This window comes from Ursus arctos, unplaced genomic scaffold, assembly GCF_023065955.2.
Source record: "Ursus arctos isolate Adak ecotype North America unplaced genomic scaffold, UrsArc2.0 scaffold_4, whole genome shotgun sequence".
In the NCBI taxonomy this organism is placed as follows: domain Eukaryota; kingdom Metazoa; phylum Chordata; class Mammalia; order Carnivora; family Ursidae; genus Ursus; species Ursus arctos.
The window spans coordinates 42685577-42705969 of NW_026623056.1; the positions used below are offsets into that span (position 1 = coordinate 42685577).

The window sequence follows — 20393 nt, forward strand, 5'->3', positions numbered from 1 at the left end:
AAATGACTGGTAAGCGTTTGAAAAGATGCTCAAATTCTGTAATAGAGAAATGAAATTAAAGTGAAAATGAGATATTACTTTATGCTTATTAGATGGTCAAAAATTAAAAAGAATGACTGCCAATTACTGTTAGTAATCAAAAAAGAATGCTTTCATACAGGGCTAGTGTAATTAAGTGTTACTGCCTCTTTGGAAAGCTATCTGGCAATCTCTATTAAAGTTTCAGATGCATTTTCTCTGACTTGACATTCCCACCCTTGGGACACTTTCCCAAAGAAATAAAATTATAAGTAATGACACATGCATGACAATGCTGATTACAACATTTTTCAAAATGGTAAAAAAAACTAGAAACTTCGATAGAATTGCTGAATAAATTGTGGTATATCTATACCATGGAATATCATACAGCCATTAAAGTGACAAATTAGGTTTCTGGCAGCTGGTTTGGCAGGTTTTCAATGAATATTATTGAGTGACAAAAGCAAGAGATAGAGACCTATATATAACTCATCTCATTTTGTGAAACAAGCAACAGCAATGTGTGATATGTTTGCATATCTACATGGGTGCATGGAGGAAAATATCAAAGGATGAATTCTAAATTGTTAACCGGGGTCTTGTGTGGGGTGAGTGAAAGCAAGAGATGATGTGAGTGGAAAGGTAAGAAAATATAGGATCCAATATGGGTTGTGGCAAGAAGACAAAGGCAAGCCAAAAAAAAAAAATGTGTCTAGTATGTTTGACTTATTTATATGTAAGATTAATTATATATGTGTGTATATATATATGTGTGTGTGTTTATATATATATATAGAGAGAGAGAGAGAGAGAGAGACACTGAATTATGACCTAATTTACACCCAGAAATACTGACCAGCACCTTATTTTAAGATAATTTTATTACCAAAAAATGCATGTGTATTATAAGATTAGAAAATATAGAGATGCAAAACCACTTTAGAACTATTTTTAAATGAATATAATTTTTAAATATACTGTGATACTGTTTTATAAATTCATTCCCATTTAAATACCCCAAACTTCTTTAATAATTATTTCTTCTTCTCGTAAGTTTATGATCTTGTTTTCTAACAAACATGAAACCATCACTTTATATCCACACATCAAGTCCTCTCACAAATGTGCTGATCCTGGAACTGCACATGGACTTGGGAAGGGAAGAAGCCGCGCAGCCTGGAAGAGAGGATTTGGGTGTTTTGTCTTTTCCTTCTTTTAAATCTGCAGTGAACCCATATGGAAAACCTCCTCTCTCCCTCCCTCCACAAGCCAACATACTGTAACATCTTTCATAATATCGAACCTTCTATCTAGGCTAAGAACGGAATAGAATAACTTGTAAATGGTGGTGCAGAACAACATCGTGGGACTTTTCTAGCCCTCAAATGGCTCAGTAGCATCGGTGTAATCAGTGCTGCAAAACATTATGTCTTTAGCAATTATTATAGTAAGATTTGAGATTTGGGGTACGCTTGGGTGGCTCAGTCAGTTAAGCGTCTGCCTTCAGCTCAGGTCATGATCCCGGGGTCCTGGGATTGAGGCCTGCATTGGGCTCCTTGCTCCATGGAAAGCCAGCTTCTCTCTCTGTCTGCTGCTCCCCCTGCTTGTGCGCGTGCTCTCTCTCTCTCTCTCTCTCTGACAAATAAATAAATAAAATCTTTATTTAAAAAAAAAGATTTGAGATTTGGCTTTTGGTTCTGCATATTAGAGTACTCAGTCAACTACACTTCCAGTAGAACAACTTATGGTCATCAATACACAACAAATCTTCAAAGGGGTTTCCATGTTGGGAAGAGTCATTTTAATTTTATTGTCCAGGCAATTGTCTATACGATTTGATCATTTGAATATAAAAGTTGCTGACAGAATTTAGCTCTCCTGTGCTTTATTTTTTAAAGACATGACTTACTTAACATTAAGGCCCTTGTTTTGATCCCATTCTCTATTCAACCCAGAGAATAAATAATCCTGCCTCACACTCCTGAGATTATAATAATGATGCCATAGGTCAAATTTGAATCGCTGCCATGCCTATCTACCTTTTATAGATTTGAGAACTAGCAAATGCCAATCATACTACATAAGCAACTCCCTGATCCTGGTCTTTCTTGGGATTTTTTTTCTATTAGAGCCAAAACATGCCCCTGCTCCCCCATACAAGTCTTGCTCTCAACCATGCGCCCTAAGAATCTACTGGAACATGCCTCTCTCCTGAGCATTCAAAATGGAAACAGGTTTATCACCTTTAACAGCTGTCTCTTATTTATTCCAAATTAGACCCCTCTGAAAACCCAATCTGGTTAGTTTCCTCTGCGTTTGGACATTTTGAATCCTCAGAGCTCCTTGAAATGCAAGTTAAACCGTTTTGTCTGCTTTATCTACATGGATTCTTTTTTAAAAGTCCAAACACAGCAACACACCCTTTTTCTCAAGCCATAAGCACACATGAAAAATGGCTTTCAGTCTCCCAAAGGCCAAACGGACAGCTTTAATGTCCATTTCCTACAAACTGAAAGCAAGCCAGGGTGATATTTCTCTTGCTTCATCTCATATTGCCTGGGATTCTGTGAGGTTACTGCTGACTGTCAGTTTACCCATTCTAATTAAATCGCATTCCTGTAAGAATCAACAAGGATCTTCTCAGGCTGCCATATTGGCTCATTTTAGCATAACTGATTAGTTATAATTATGCAGTACTTACTTCAGTGTTTATTACTAGCCCACTTCTGCCCACAACACTGCTATAATAAGCTTCAGTATAGGTGTCTTTCTACTCTCTCCCCTTTTTCCCCAGTGGGAAATGATGAATTGATTGGTTTGGGGGAAGAGTTATGCAGAGCTGGCCCATCAGTACCGAGAACTGATTGCATGAACTGTTTCCTATAAACCAAAAGAGTTCCACTTTTTTATATCACTTCCCAAGTTATTTTAAACATAGTTCAGAAAGTCCCTTGCTCCAGGGAGACATTTTCAGGTTTTGCGAAAAGCTTTCAAGTCCTGGAAAAGTGATTCAAAGCCAAAGGCATTGTCTGGCTGTTTTCCCTTTTATAGCAGTCGGTTAGCTGTTTGCTTCACCTGGAGACTACAGCAAAAGAAAATTTCCTGACTGTTGGAAGAAGCAAATAGTAATGTAGTTCCTTGTATAGAAACGAAATTTTTTTTAATTACACTTTTTGAGGGAAGATGTTAAACACCATTATCCAAATTATGAACTAATACTCATATATCATAATGGTTACAAGAAGAGGTTCTGAAGCCCAAAATTTTAGGCTCAAATCTTGTCTCCAAAAATTACTAGCTTATCATCCCTGGTTCTGTTTATTTCCTCATTTGTAAAATGGGAATAATAAAAGTCCTACGATATAGGGTTATTACAAGGCTTAAATGAATTCATATATGCACAGTGCTTAGAACAGTGCTTAGAACATAGCAAATCATTAATATGTGCTCTTTTTAGTAGTCTTAGAATGGCCTAAATAAACAGTAGACAACTATTATTAACTGTTTTCTTGGCACTGTGGGATATGTTGAGACCCTTAACTTAATTCTTCAAAAAGCCCAAGACTTGGAGCCCAAGACTCCAAAACTGATGCTGCCAGAGGGTGTGCCGCTGCTTTTCTTAATTAATCTTGTCTAATCCTATTATGCAGCAAGCATTTAGAGAATGAGCTAAATTAGTCTGTGGAGTTTGGTTGTAGAAAGGGAATAGTTTTCTGACCTCTTACACCCCTGCCTCAGAGATAATTTGGGTGCCAAACCCAGATCCGTGGGTTCAACTTCTCAAAAACCAGCAGACAAATTTAGAAACAATGGCGAAATTAACTAAGATTGTCCCCGTTCACCTTGACAAAAGTGTATAAAGTCTTGTTCAGCACTGGGCTACTCATTCCCTTGTCTCTTTCTTTCCAAGGTAGGTTTTTCTCTCTCCCTTTTCCACCAATATATTGAATGACAGTTACAAAAAACCCATTGGCTATTTTTACTGATATTTTCCCCTCTGGGGTTATCCATTATATGAAATGAAATAGTTTAAGAAAAAAAATGCATTATAGAATGGAATCGTTCTGAGGTAAGTATTTTAACCACAATTTATTTTATTTTCATTATTGTCTCTTGGAGAATGTATCTCCATTACTGCACTTATCATACTAGAAATGATTTGTTGATGAGCCATGACTCCTACTAGAGTAAAATCTTGAGAATGGAAGCTATGTATTAATTATTCTGGTATCTCAAGCATTTTGCCAATTTTTGGCTCTTATTGGGTGTTCAAAAGTATTTGTTGAATTTAATTGAACTAGAATGTGTAATATTCCAATTTTATTTTAGGTAAGTATGTCTTTGAATATCTATCATGTGAAGATGTTGATTATAATTGTACTTACTTAAAACTCATAATTATCCTCAGGTAAGGTCATATCAACCAGAAAAATACAAAAGCAATGAGAATAACACAAATAATAGCTTGGATTTATATTATACATCACCTTTCAGAATCACTAAATATATCTAATGCACATCATTTGTGCTGAATAATAGCATCAGCAATTCTAAACTAGATGCTAAGCTATCATGCAGATCAGGGGTCACTGATCCTAAGGAATATTTTACTAGGTCATGACAATGTTCAATTTTATCTAATGTTTACTCTCTGCCTATGGTGTTTATCAGTATTTTATGGGACAGTATCTTTGCCTTCAACCCTGAAGCACAAAGATACAACTCCAATCTCAATTTTCTTTGGTTTCTCTTCTTAGATCTATCATGAGTATTTTTTTCCTAAACTCTGCTCAAAACTGTTCGTACTTTCAGCCTGGATCCACTGGTGAACTTGGGCCAGTCACTTATTTCACTGGTCCTTTTTGTGCTCACCTATAAATTATGGAGCATTGAGATAGCTGATATTAGAGAACTTTTAGTTCTAAAATTTCCAGGATTAAAAAATCTTAGGATAATGCAATTCAAATTTCTTAACCAATACAGTTAACATTTGAACAACATGGGGGTCAGGAGCATCGACTACTCCCCAACAAAAAAATCCACATATAACTTGCGACTCCCCCAAAACTTAACTACTAATAGCTTACTTTGACTGGAAGCCTTACAGGTAACATAAACAGTCAATTAACACATACTTTGTATGTTGTACGCATTATATACTGTATTCTTACACTAAAGTAATCTGGAGAAAAGAAAACGTTATTAAGAAAATCGTAAGGAAGAAAAAATACATTTACAGTACTGTTGTGTATTGAAAAAAAATGCAAGTATAAGTGGGCTCGCACAGTTCAAAGCCACGTTGTTCAAGAGTCAACTGTACTTTTATATCACATCCAATGTAGAGAACGAGGTGATGATGCTTTCTTAACCAAGGATGTGTTGTGTGTAAGGACATGTTTCATCTTGGTTAGATGACTTTCTAACCAAGGACATGATCCCTTCTAAGCTGGAGCTTAGCCAGGAGTCAGTACAGCATCAAGCTTAGAAGCATGAACTCAGACTGATGGGTTTTATTTGTTTGTTAGTTCATTCCCTAAGTGTTCCATGATACAAGTGAATGCATCTAAGAGCGACACAGCCTAGACTAGAAAACTTCCTGTAAAATGTTGCTTAATGGAGACCCAAAGGATGATTAGGAACTAGCCAGAGGGAAGGAGACAGGGCTGAATGTTCCAGGCAGAGGAGGTCACATCATGTGTGAACATCCAGAGAATAGGGAGTGCTCTTGGCATTTACTGGTAATGCACTAGCCAGGCCATGCCTTGGGACGAGAGTGAGGGAGATGGGGTGGGGACATAGGGCAGGCCAAAGGGTGAATAGCTCTGCAGGCCCTGTTACTGTGTTGGACTTTATCTTGTGTAAAAACATGGGTTTTATTTTATTTTTTTAAAAGATTTTATTTATTTATTTGAGAGAGAGAGCCCAAGTGGGGGGGGACGGGAAGAGGGAAAGGGAGAAGCAGACTCCCTGCTGACCAATCCCAGGACCCCAGGATCATGAACTGAGCCAAAGGCAGATGCTTAACCAACTGAGCCACCCAGGCGCCCCAAAACATGGGTTGTAAATAAACTAGTGATATGATTGTGCCCTTGTATACACAGCCTCACTCTGGATTGGCTGCAGTCAAGAGACCAATTAAAAGAGTAAAGCAATAAGCCAGGAAAGAAATGGCGGTGGCCTTGATCAGGGTGCTGGTAAGGAAATAGAAAGATGTGGATAGTTCTGAGTGATGTTTAGAGAAGAAATCAGCAGAACTTGGCAAATGATTGAATGTGAACATGAAGGATGGCTTTCATGTATCAGGATTCCATACCGGAGATATCACTAGCTACATCTCCAAGTCTCAATGTCTTTATAAAATGTGGTTATTATATATGTCCCTCACAGAGTTGTGGTGAGGTTAAAAGAGTTATTACATGTAAAGCATTAACCCAGTTCATGATATACAATAAGCCCTCGGAAATGGTAACTATTATTTGATCTTATAAGATAGTGTTGGTACTGAGCCTACAGATAGCATTTCAGGGACATTTAGGATTTGAGTTACAAACTGTTATTTTTAAAATACAATTAGAGATGAGAGGGTCACACCACTGTGACCTGTCCTGTGCATAGCTCTATCCCAGCATTTCTCATTTTGAACTGTAAGAGCTAACACACATTTAGGTGGCTCAGCCCTTCCTAGAGCGGAAACTTCTTCAGGTCTTATTGCTCCTTTAACCCATGGAGATTAGGAGGGCATACTTGAAAATGAATGCATGACAGAATTTAATCAGAATTTTTTTTTCTCTGGATGAACAGCAAATAGTCGACTGTAGAGAACTGGAGTTTTGGTCCAAGATTGGGAGAAGAGAAGGAGTGGGATGAGATAGTTCTGGACAGGATGGAAGAAAAGCTGGGAGAGGAGAACCCATGGAAGAGGGAGCTGAAGAGACATATCACTGATAACCACTGTGTTGATTAGCCTTTGATTAGTTGATGAACACAGGTCAAGAGAACAAAAAGAGGAGAGTATCCCAGAACCAGGAATTAACATTAGGGACTGAAAAGTACCATTAGGGTTTGTCTATTAGAGATGATTAAAAATAACAGTTTCTGTGGAGCGGTGGGAAGAAGAGCCAAATGGCAGTGGGCTGTAGGTAGACCAGGAGGCTGGAGAACAGAATCCGCGAGTGTGAGCCGGATTGCCCTGAAGTCATGATCATCATCACCCTTGGAAGTGAGTGCTTCATATAATCAATAATTTGTGTGACACTCTTGATTTGTAATTCGATTAAACATTTTAACATTTCTCTTTCAAGGAGCTCAACCTGCTTAAAGCCCCTGCTTTTATAGAAAGCTACATCGCATATAAATAAATAAAATGCAAGTACTATAGCTGGTTAAGGGGCTGTAGATTTATGCATAAAGACTAAGCAATTAGCAATTTTCTACTGAGTAACCCTTGCCGAGCTGAGGCACATAACACACTATCCCAGCAGCATGAATATTAGGGAGACATCGGCGTCATTTGTCTACCCAGTAGTGCCCCTAATTAAGAGCATCTTGCAGCATTTCCCCAGATTTGTGGTGTTCACTGGGCCTTGTAGCTAAATGTATTTCACTTACTGCCTTGAGACACATGTTCCAGCTTGTTGGGAATCATTTAAGGGCTTGATAATTCTTAGTTCCTCTGTTGACATCTGGATAAATCCATTCTCATTTTCAGGCACTTCGTCTCCAATTTTAATAATGGAAGAGGCTTTGTCAGGAGAGCCTTCGTGTTTGTTTACTTAGAGGCATATTCATATTTCTCCTTATTACTTGCATTATGGTTTCCCAGCAGTGGAAGCCTTCAAAAGTAAACACGCATAATAACCTCGCTTGATGAAGAACTCAAGTGAATCTAATCAATTATGATGACACCAACATGAGAAACTGTTGGGGTTGCTAACATGAGAATAATTTAACTCTTTTCACAATGTAATTAATAAGCATTAATTGAGTTTGCGGTTACACTTAAGGCACTACATTGCCAAGGTGGTATGGATTTCAAAGGAGAGGCTCTGTGTTCCCTCCCCTCAGAAATGTATTGTCTAGCCCTGATCGAAAGAGAGAAGATTGCCAATAATAGACTCACTGTGGCCCGCAGGGAGAGGACTGGGGTCAGCGCGAGCTTCCAGGACAGAGTACTGCCTAAGTGATAGACACTGTTGTTTCACTTCCATCTCCCCAGCCAAAGCTGCCACTTTTTGATTTGTTCTCTTTACTTCCCTGCCGTACTATCCTCTGTCACGGTTTTGCACATCTCAAATCCGCTAAGCAATTTAGAAGCAAAGCTCCCCTCCTGCATCTTGAGCACAGCATTTAAAGACTGCACAAATGCTGTGGAATAGTAATAAAAGTAGTTAACATGTATTGAAGTCTTAGTATGCACAGCACTGTGCTGCCTTTCATGTATATACAATATTCACATCGCCTTAGGAGAGGAAGTAAGAACCCGTATTAGGACAAAGAATCAGATGTAATGTCTTAAAGATATTTTGACGGGAGAAACAGAAATTCAAGATAATTTAAAGTTGGGGGAGGGGAGAGATGGGAATTTATTAGTGGGTTATTGAAAGATCCTATGAAAACCAAAGGCAGGAATTGAATCTAGGTCTCCAGAGGTACTGTTAAGCGGAAAGCGATTTGGAACACAAGCAAGCACTCTCTCTTCCCTTGTTCCCTTATTGCTGCTTCTCTTCATTCTTGTGATTCCCTCTCTATTGATGTTTCTGCTGATAAGCATGCATAACGGCACCATGTGACCACACCACAGTGCCATCCTCAATCCCCAGGTTTGCATCACTCCATTCAAGCAAAAAGCACAGACCGAGAGTGTCACCTTGGTCCCAAATCTGTATTCCAGGTAGGAAAGATATCCTAATTGTCCCTGATTGGATCAGGTGCTCACACTTGGTCTAATCAGTGAGACAGGACGCCAGTGTCACCTTATAGACATGGCAGCTTGTGGTTCGTGCCAATTGGATGAAGGCAGGCACTTCTCAGAGAAGAGTGTGGGCTCAGCAGGCACTGCAAACTGTCTGCTAAAAGAAGATACGATTTGATAATTACAGAATCAATAGAACTTGGTGATCAATTGAATGTGTGCACGAGAGAAAAGGAGAAATCGGAGATGACTCCTAGGGTTCTACACTGGTGGACAACAGGGGTCCAAGATGGTAACCCTTCCATCGGGAACCCCCGAAGCAGAGGATGATGAGGGAGTGCAGAGGCCTGTAGAAGAACAGTGTGAGGAAAAGACCTCTCATGTTCAGAATAACATAACCCATCCAAGATTTTAGCTGAGTGGTGAGCTGGGAGTCATGGCTCCCTTCTTCTCCTGGCTTCCACAGTCCCCCTGGGCTCCTGCATTCTGACCTCTGCTGCATGACTAGCACCACCCACCCTGGCGTGCAAAGATTTTTCTCTACAAATTGAAGTGTAGCCATAATTAGGATAGAAGAAACCTCCTCCTCCCCTACCCGACCCAGTCCCAATCGGTTACTCTAAGAGAGCAACGAGTGTGTTTATTCTGCCCGTCATTGTACCCCCAAGCCTAGCACGGGCAATGACAGATGGGTAATAAATGTATATTGAATGAGAATAACTAAACATTTTCAACCAGCTACTATAACATACCTGGGGAGAGAGAGGACTGCGGAGAATACAACCAGCATAAAATAGCCGATTTCCAAACAAGAGATTTTATTCTTAAAATAATTAAATGCTCTAGACTTAAAAGTAGGGTGGCCAACCTATCCCAGCTTGTCTGGATTCTTCTGGTTTGAGCACTGAAAGTCCCATGTCCTAGGAAATGCTTCAATCCCCAGCCAACCAGTTGGTCACCCAGGCAGGTGTCACTTCTCACAGGCAGGCAGGCATTAACTTATTTCCTAACACGTAGAAGCTAAGTTTTGACCAACATGATTCTTTCCAGGCCAAGGTGAAAAGCTCATGTCTCAACTCTTCCTTCCATTTAAGGCCTTCCCATTCCTTGTCTTTTCTTCGTTAACTAGGTAACTGAGATACATTTAACTCCGGAAATTGTACCATGTAATGCAAATGTGAGAATGGTGGTTTACATGGCATTCAGATCCCAAAAGAATAAACACCAGAACAGAAAAGGAGGAATTATTTGGCTGTACAGAAAACTGAATGACAACACACACGAGTATCTAAGGCCTCTCTCTGGTTCCAACTTTCTTTTCTTTTCTTTTTTAAAGATTTTATTTATTTATTTGACAGAGAGAGAGACAGCCAGCGAGAGAGGGAACACAAGCAGGGGGAGTGGGAGAGGAAGAAGCAGGCTCCTAGCACAGGAGCCTGATGTGGGGCTCGATCCCATAACGCCGGGATCACGCCCTGAGCCGAAGGCAGACGCTTAACCGCTGTGCCACCCAGGCGCCCCTGGTTCCAACTTTCTGATAGTAATATTCTCTGAGAACTTTGGGAATAATGGATACAAGTAATCAGGACTTTGTAGTTATTGAAAAGGTATACCATTATTGCCAATTTATAAATGTCATTCTAAGTCTTTGGTTTTCTTACAAATGGGGTGTCCATGTGTCCCTATTTGCTTGGGGCAGTCTTAGATTGTATCTGTTGCACAAATATAATTATTAAAATTAATATTTTATTATTACCTTCTAATAATTTAGTATTACTAATTATTACTATGTCTTGGTATAAAAAATATACATATGGGTTTGGGTGATAGATAATATGGTCATCATACTTATGAGCATAGGTACGTGACTCCCAGAGCCCAATCTTTCCAGCACAAAAAGACAAACCAAACTCTGGGAGGCCAAATGTGAAGAATTCACAGTGATGTGCAGACAACCCTTGTGCCTGACCTCCTCCCTTTCTCTCCAGCATCCCAGCCCTGTTCTCTTTTCTCTCCTGCTTCCTATAAATATTTGCTAGCAGATAAAAGTCACAATAGGTCTCAGCATCTTTTGACAAAAATGCACCAAAAGGCCAGTCTCAGATTTAATTTCCTCTCCATATGTAGATTAACTTTTCCTTCTGAAAGAGCTACCTTTAATTCTGTTTCTCTATCATGATTAAAATACACCTGTTTATTTTGCTGGCAAGGTTAATTTGTTTACTTCTTTTGGGAGTTCGGGCTCTTTCATTTTCTATTTTAAGATGTTGTTGATATAGCTGCACTGTGATAAGTATGTTATTCTATAAAGTTCTAAAGCCATGTGTGCAACTTGAAACTGAAGGGACCCAGAGGACAGCTGGGGCATTAGGTTAACAGATGCAGGAGGCCAAGGGAGAAGGAAGCTTCTATCCTTCCTTTGCTCGGGGTGGATGATCTCCGGGGCTCACTTTCCTGCCTCCAAACGGTGCCAGGTCCTCTGTACTCTTGGTCCATGAAGTGTCCTCTCTGGTGTTGCTTCCGACACATTCTGTTCCTTGTAGACCTTTAAACATGCTAAGTGGTCCAGACTAGGAAAGAGATTTACACAGCTGTGTGCTCTGTCTTGATGTAATCTTTTTATCCTTGGATGTTATAATAAGAACTACTTTTTTAAAAAATCTGTTATTATGAAGACACACGCACATGCCACAAATTAAAATAGATCAGAAAGGAAGTGAAAGGTAAGTGTCTCCTCCCCCACTCATATCCTGTATCCACACGTCAGATAGACACCTGGTCCTTAGGTATCTTTTCAGGAAGTGTGTGTACACACACACACACACACACACACACACACACTCACACACACTCACACATGTGTTTATGGAGATCTTCTATATCCAAAATACGCTATACGCTTCCTGAGCTCTTCTCTCTACTGAGTGCAAGCCACCAGGAAGCCACACAGAGTGGCAGGGGGTGGGGGGATTCCATCCAATCTCCTCACAAGTACAGACCCGCAACATGTCTCCCTGACTACGGCTTCTCCCTGTTCCAACCCACCCTGCATATGCTGCCAGAGCCATTTTCCTAAAATACCACTTCTCTCACGTTCTCGCCCTGTCTGTGATGTTTCCTGCAGTGTATTGCTAAATTTCTCTGCCTAGCTTTCTAAGCTTTCCTTTATCTTGCTCCCTTCTATCTATTCCAATGTTGATTATTATCATTACATTTCCTAAATCTGAATCCTTACCCGCAGAAAGGTCGGTTTTGTTTTGTTCTCCTGGGACACGTCACCAACCTCATAAGTAGAGTGGTGACACCCCTCAGTCCCATTTCTGGGCTTTTGGTCATTGCTTCCCTTGCATACTTATCTTCTCTCTACCTCAGGAAATGTCCCCACAGATTAAGATTAGTCCTTGTGTTGTGTTGGGGAGGAAACCGAACCTAGGGGGAGTTAAGTGCTTTTTTACAAGTCACACGCTTATTTTCTGGCAGAGATAAAACTGACTCATTAGCCTGGACCGCTAGTCTTTGCTGTAAACCACACCCAAACCACCATAAAGAAAAGAGTAGATTAAGTGCAGTGAAATACATTACTTTATTGGGTTTGTTCATTGTCACCCATGTGCGAAATGGCAAATGGTTAGTTTCTTCTGGAGGGGGGTAGACCATGGTGCTGATCAGTCCTCAACAGCAGCACCGGAGCTAAGCAAACTTGGTAAGTGCTTTTCTTATCTTTTCATCTGTAAAATGGGGCACATAATACTTGCCGTGCAACCTTGAGTGGAGAGTGAAAAGCCTAAGACTCTTTTGTCCAATTAGAGAGAATGACCTCTTATTTTGGATCATGAGAGCTCAGATTCTATTTCTTCTCCTTGTTGTCAAATGTCAAGTGTGAAGATCAAAAATAAAATAAGTCAAGTGTTTGGTACAGAGTGAACACACCGTGAATTTAGACCTGATGATTTGCCCAGCCACCAGCCCCTCCAAGACCCGCGCTGGCCTCGCCTGAGCTGATGAACTCCTCCGCCCATACCCGCTCATTGCCTTCAGCACACAGCCTGCTTCCCATCTCTGACCTGTGCTTCCTGCTGCTTCCCAGACGTCCCCCGGCCAGGAGTTGCACATCCCATCTACTCCCGACACTCATCTCTGCAGGATACTCACACTTTCACTCCCACACTCTCTCATGCTGAACATCAGTCTGAATGACTTCCCCCCTTTGTCACCATACTCCAGCCACAGCGCTCCCTCTCCCCGGACGCACCTAGACCCCTACAAGCCCTTCCTCCTCTCCTGTCAAGGCTCCTGGTGTTCACAACTGGATGTTTCTCAGTCTGGCCCATGCTCCCACCTGCCAAGGTCAGGACTATGGTTCAGGGTTGCATTATGACTTTCAGGGGTCCTAGGCACTCCTGTCTTTGCGGGCTTCCTCCTTTACAAAAAAATATTAAAAATCAGAATTTACAACTGTATTGGTATCAAGACTAATTAGTATCATCCAGGATGGATTCATTATTATATATCATTAATATTATAGTCATGTTTTATTCTGATTTTAAACAAAATTATTATTAAACTATTTCTGTGGGCCCCTGAAAGCATCATGAATGCTAGTGTCTTCTGTACCTAGTGGATACGTTGGCTCTGCTACCATAACGTGTTCTTGAGTCCAACTTGGTCATACACTTGAGACGTGGGGAGAGAGAGGAGGGGTGGAGGTAGTTAAAAAGAAGATTTAACCCTTTTTGGTCTGTCTCTAGTGAATAGTGTCTTGGATTAGTGCCTGGTGCCCCACTCCCACAGGTTCCTTCCTACACCTGTCTTCTACAGAGTGAATCCTTGCGGCTCCCTCGCAGGCCTAAGCCTGCTTTGGTGGATTCTTGAGAAAGGATGGATCTGTCAGAGCTTGGAGAGGCTGCAGCCTTCCTCAGAAGAAGCCGGGCTGAGCTGCTTCCACTCCAGGCCGTGCCCTTTGATGGTAAGCCTTGTGGTGGCTGCTGGTTCCCTGGGCTTTCCTGCTTCTGGGTGGCGGCTGAGAGTTTTGACTGGTGGAGTAGAGTCGTCCGTCGTGGAACCTAACTTACTTGCTTGGGATGCACTTGCCTCTATGAACCGTAGACCGAGCAGCTGAGGAGCCAAGTGGCCTGGGTAGGGATGAGTCTGCAAGGAAGAGGAGGATGGCTGGGAGGCAGACCTGGTGCAAGCCCTGCTTGCTTGTTTTCTCTTGGAGGGAGCACGGTGACAGCACAGACACGCCCAGGAGTGGGCCCAGAGAAAGCCTTGCTCAGAAGCCGCTGAGTGTGGGTGAACACTGTAGCACAGAGAGGGGCCTGGGGCTTTGGCAGTAGGTGGGGTTGGTCCACTGGAAGGAAGAAGAAAGGAAAAGCCTTGGGGAGGGCAGGAGAAATAGAACTTGCCCCCGGGGCCTCTTCAGATTTTTCCAATGTTGGAACTTCACCCTCTGGCTGTCTTCCAGGTCAGTGGGGTCGCTCAGCCGACACTCGACAAGAGATAATTAGGAGACTTGCTCCCGCTGATGAATAGTCTCCTGCTAGTTACAGGAAGGACAAAGGTTAATGAGGATTTACCCTCGAGATGAAGGCTGAGTTCTACATTAAAATCTCGAAATAAATGCTACATTTCCTCCTCCTTCTCTACGTGGCTGGGCTGCACGGGCATCGGAATTTCAGCTCCTTGGAGGTGTAAAGTCAGAATCAGTGTATCTAGCATCAAGCTACCTACGTATCTTAATCCCCAAATTATTCCACAACGCAACATCAATACTGACTGAGTGTTGTTCCAGTACTCAGAATTAGTCAACATTAGGCCTTAATATGACCAATTACGAGTCAAGCCGGTTATGTAGGACATTATATTTCTATCCTAGTCCAGTCCTGGATCCGTTCCCAGTTTCCAGTCATTGGATTTCATTAGTATGATTGGATTTTAGAGTAGCTAATTACAATCCGTCAAATCAAATACAATAACAGAACTATTCCTGAGGTCGGAAGTGGTCATGCAAAAGCTTATCACAGGTAGTCAGACAATGAAGGACAAGATCATGGTGCTGCCAGCGAGAAAATAAAAATTAGGCCAAAGCATTAGAGGTAATTGGATGATGCATTTAGTAGGATCAACACTGTAAATAATTACTTAAAATATAGCAATAATTTTTAATTAATTTTTTTTTCCCAAATGGTTTTCCCCATAGAAATGCAATGGCAGCAAAAATAACAGAGTAAGGAAAAGATTCTCATCCCCCTGGGCTGGGGTGGGGTGATGGAGTTTGCTTTTTTGAACTCAGGCCACATGGAAGCAGCGTGAGCAGAATATTTGTCAAGGAGTCTTGGGTTCGAATTCCCTGACCTGGATCATCTCCAGCAGTGTAATCAGAGCAAATCCCTGCACTTTCCTGAGCCGTGGTGTCTTCATCTGTCAAACAGATGGTGATCCTTGCTCTGCCTACCTACCTCCATGGAGGCCCCACTGCAACAACAAATGTGAAAAATACACACTGGTCATTACTATGTGGCCTGGGAAGGAAAACTAGAACTGCTGGGGGTCAGGGAGAAAGTGCGCTTGTAGAGATAAACACAAAGCAGCATTCCCAAGCTAAATGTAAATGATTTTTATGTTAGGACACATAAACAATCTATTTCCAGTAACTACCAAACTGAATACAGTATTACTCCAATCTTGATCAATAGTATAGAAAAAAGAATGGAAAGAAATGCTTCAGATAGCAGCTCTCTCTGCGTTGTTCCATTATGGGTGTGTGTGTGTGTGTTTTTTTTAAGTTTTATTTATTTATTTATTTTTAGTAATCTCTACACCCAATGTGGGGCTTGAATTTACAACCCCGAGATCAAGAGTCACATACATGCTCTTCCGACTGAGCTGCCTGGGTACCCCATGGGTGAATTTTTTTTTTTTAATTTTCTTTATACATTTCTCTTGGTTTTCATTTTTTCTCCAATTCACATATGTTGCCCTTTCGGTTATTGTTGTCTTTATATTAGAAAAGATATTTAATCATCTAAAAATATGAAATCATGGGACGCCTGGGTGGCTCAATCGGTTAAACGTCTGGCTTTGGCTCTGGTCATGATCCCAGCATCCTGGGATCGAGTCCCACATCCGGCTCCTTGCTCAGGGGGGAGGCTGCTTTTCCCTCTGCCTGCTACTCCCCTGCTTGTGCTCTCTCTCTCTGACAAATAAATAAATAAAATCTAAAAAATAAAATAAAAAATAAAAATATGAAATCATGCAGGCAAACCTCCGGAGGTTACAGATGGGAAAACCAAGGCCCAAAGAGATGAAGCCCTTGCTTTCCACCTTGTCACTAGCAGAGCCAGGACTAAAATCCGGGTAGCCTGTCTCAAACCCATTGCTGCTTGCATTTCCATCTCTGCAATTATTCACGAGTGCAAAACATGTAAAAATTAAAAGAGGAGTTCGTTTCCTTGAGCTTCAGAAACATCCCTGTTAGGGACGGGGCCTCAGATAGGTAAGGGTTTCCAAAAATTCTCCCCTCCTATTTCCAAGGGCCATGAAAGAAGGCGCTAATCATGACGCAGGGGCTGAACATAATCCTTCAGAGAAAAATTGGAGGAAAAAAGCCAAGCATGTAAGAGCGAGGAAGCACGCTCTAATGGAAGAGCACTGATTTAGGACCTGGGTGATCTAATTTCTAGAGTCATTATTCTAACAACTGCCACTAATTAGCTATGTGACTACAGACAACACTCTTAATCTCTTTTCTCAGGGTTTTTTCCTAAAAAAAAAAAAAAGTGAAAATCTGTGCCAGCTAATATCCATGTTTCTTTCAAGTGATAACATTTGATTTAAAATACAGAGCATTTATTTACCTTAAACACACAAAATGTATGCAAAATAGGTACTTTTCAAAAACAAGCCTCTTTTCACAGACATAACACAAAGCGAAATCCGTTTTTGTAAAAAGAGATCAAAATAATAAATATAGTGCAAAACCAGTATTTAAAATGCAAACGACAAGTAGAAGCAAAAGCAAAATCAATCTGACAGGAATTACAAAAATCTTCTTCCCCAGCAGTTTGAGCGGTGGATTGGTTGTAATTAGGGGAACAGGGAAGGGAGCACAGCAAAGACTAGGACAGCAAGAAGGTCGTGTGCCACAAAATTCTTTGCAGACCCAAGCTCAGTGGAAGAAGGGCAAACATTGCCCAACGTCACTGCACGCTGTCCCCAAGTCCTATTGCCCACCTCTGGGGAGAGCGTCTAGTGGGGGCTGCCTGTCCGGCACCAGTGAGGCCTCTTAACTTCTGTGATTCCTGTGCTGGGTGGTGGTGGTGGTGAAGGAGCTGGCATTACCCCCCCCCCCCCCCCCGCTATTGTTGCGTAGGCGTTTCGCCAGTTCATCTGTCCCTAGCCGTTGGTTCAGACTGTCCCTCTTCCAGGCAAGTGCTCTCCTCTCACCTCCCCCATATCTACTTGATGGGCTGTGACCTGGAATTTCCATGAGCTTCTGGTAAGACTCGCTTTCCCTTAAAAGTAGGTTTTCTTTTCTTTTCCTTCCTCCCTCCCCTCCTCCCTCCTTTCCTTCCTCCCTCCCTCCCTTGAGAGAGAGAGAGAGAGAGAGAAGGGGCGGGGAGGGGCAGAAGTAGAGGGAGAGAGAGAATCTTGAGCAGGCTCCACACCCACTGGGAGTCGGACAGGGGCTCAATCTCAGGACCCTGAGGTCATGACCTGAGCAGAAATCAAGCGCCTGAGGCTTAATCAACTGAGCCACCCAGGTGCCCCTAAAAGTAGGTTTCTTATTCATCTTCCACGGCTATCTGTCTCAGGTGGGAGAGAACCCGAGAGGCACCTAAGTGAGGCCCAGCGAAGCTGTGTCAGGTGTGACAAGATTTTATTTCACCCGTAGCGTCTCATTGGCTACTCACATAGGGAAGGGCTGTTTTGCATAGGGGTGGGGTGTGGAATCGAGGAGGCCGAGAACAGAAAAACGATTTGTGGGGGGGAAATACTGTGGAGCAGTTATGCCGTGTGGCAAAAATAACCCATATTCTTTCTCGTCTCTCCTCCCCGCTCCAATTCTACCATGTAATTCTCATAGCAGGCTTTTATTCCAAAATTAAAACTAAGGTCTAAAGAAACCCTGAAAGACAGGCATGACCACTAACCGAACTTTCACTTGGTTGTAACCAGACCTTTCTAGGTGAAGTATTCTGGAGGGGAGCAGGGGAGGGTGAGGCACCAGGACAACCACCCAGGACCTGGGACGGTGAGTGGGAGGTAAGTGTTGGGGTGGTAAGAGGGGCTTGTAAGGTGTTGGCTTTTCTTGTAGCAAAACGGTCTATGATGTTCCCAGCCTCCGCCGGCTCAAGTGTTTCTCGTTCCTACAGAGTCAGTGTGTCTTCTTTGGGATAAGCTTTTGCGATTTTATCTAACTCTGCAATTTCCTATATTGGTGACTCCAAGTCACCAGGCGGAATTAGCAGAAAGGAAATAATATTCATCCAACAAAATCATATTTTGTACAAGTACGATGGTTACAATCCTCTTTTGCTCCATAGAGAAGAAGAAATGCTGGATTCGTGATGGCAAACACGCGTATGTTGAGGCCGAGGTTAAAGGGAGAGGAAATGATGGTAAACTAATTGTCAAGACAACAGATGGAAAGGTAAACGAATCTTTATTTCCTCTCTGGGATAACTACATTCTCTTTTTAATCAAATAATTAAACATGTCCTTTCCCTGATAGTTTAATTAAAAACCGGGGGTAAGAAACGCCACTGATAGATAGACTTTCGGAAACATCATGGATCTTTCTTGCTCCTCCCCTGCCTATCAAAAATTAAATGACACTGAGTAAATCAGAACAACGCAGGTGTCAGTGGTAAAGATCATTGACTCTAGAACTCACAGTTTTTGCTTCTTTCATCAACATTTCAAGTTTAGTTGTTTTTTAAAGGTGCCGCTTACGGTGAATAGTGACCTAAAGAACTCTGAAGCAAGTTGTGTTCAGAATAAGAAAGAGGGATAATTTGGGGCCCCTGGGTGGCCCGTCAGTTAAGCATCCAGCTCTTGATTTCGGCTCAGGTCCTGATCTCAGAGTTGTGGGATAGAGCCCCGGGCTCTACACTGAGCACGGAGTCTGCTTGCGATTCTCTCTCCCTCTCTCTGCCCCTCCCCCTGCTCATGCTTTCTCTCTTGCAAATAAATAAATACATCTTAAAAAAAAAAAGAGAGAGAGGGATAATTTGACTAGCACAGTGCCAGAGAAGCCAAGAGATGGGGGATGGTCAGTAATGCCAAGTGTTAGAGAAAGAGATTAAGGTCTTGGAGAAAGCCTCAGCATTTCAGAATTAGGAGGTCCCTTATGACCTTGGAAAGAGGTTTAGGGCAGGTGTTGAGCACAAGCTGGTCTGTAAGGGGTCGTGGAGGGCACGTGAAGTAAGGCAGGAATGGCTTGCAGCCCCTTCTCCCTGTCATCCGGGCATCTAGGGCAGCAATCCACCCTCAGGACCCTCCCCTAAATCACTGACCTCAGGTTGCCTGCCAGCCCCGTGGTGCTGAGCCGGGCCTTATTTCTGGCCTGACTCGGATGAACAGTTCCTGGTAGATTTTATAGAGGATTCCCTGCCCATATTCACGTCTCCAGTCTCCTTCCGGTTGCGCCTCGGCTCCACAGCAAACAGAATCAGTACCAAGAAGGTTTGTCTTTTTCACGCCCTTATCTTGGTATTCGGACAATTTATAATCTAAAGCATTGCTGTTTGAGTTGTAAAGCTCTGGAGGCCACTTATAAATTACCACTTACGGTGTCTTAATATGCCTTTTTGACAATATCTGGACATAAAATCTCCAACTAGGTAGATTTTACGTGACGGAATTAAGAAGAACTTGGGCCTTATCAGCAGGAATTTGCCTAGGTAGGCAAGAAAAAATTCAGAATGTCCTAAATAAGGAAACAGATGGGCCCTAAAGTTAGCCTCGGGACAATCTCTTATCAATAGAGAGAAAGCGGATGTGAATGTTTCTTTTCCGTCATTGTTTATTGAGCTATAATTTACATACCATGTAGTTCACCTCTTTAAAGTGTGCAATTCAATAGTTTTGGTGTTTAAATGTGTCTGTCTGACCAGGTGGGGGCCCCAAATGTGGGGCGGCGATTGGGCGGAAGCAGGTGGTGTGGGTGGTGACAAGAATTCACCTGAGGCAGAACGAAGAAGTTAGAATTTTATTGAATATAATGCAAGGGAGCGGGGCGCGGGGGGGGGGGGGGGGGGGGGGGGAGGCGGGGAGGGCAGGACAGAGGAGAGCTGTCTGCAGAGGCAGGGGTGGGGGCTGTTTTTAGACGGAAGGTGAGGAGGTATGGGGGCATACAAATTCTCCGTTTTGGCAACTGTACTTCGCCGTAAGTAGCCCCGGGGTCAGTGAGGGCCTCGATATTTTGAGGTGGGTCCCCCCATGGACCGGTCCGTGTTCA

General features: G+C 42.3%; 1 protein-coding gene across 1 annotated transcript in view; it reads left to right on the forward strand.

Moving 5' to 3' along the window:
- Window positions 1-13810: 13810 nt before the first annotated feature.
- The window catches only part of MYH15 (myosin heavy chain 15), a 152541-nt gene continuing 145958 nt past the window's right edge, over window positions 13811-20393 (forward strand). Inside the window, exons 1-2 of the mRNA XM_026492845.4 lie at window positions 13811-13898; window positions 18478-18584. Of these exons, the coding sequence (XP_026348630.3) occupies window positions 13811-13898; window positions 18478-18584 (195 nt within the window). The remainder of the gene's footprint in view (window positions 13899-18477; window positions 18585-20393) is intronic.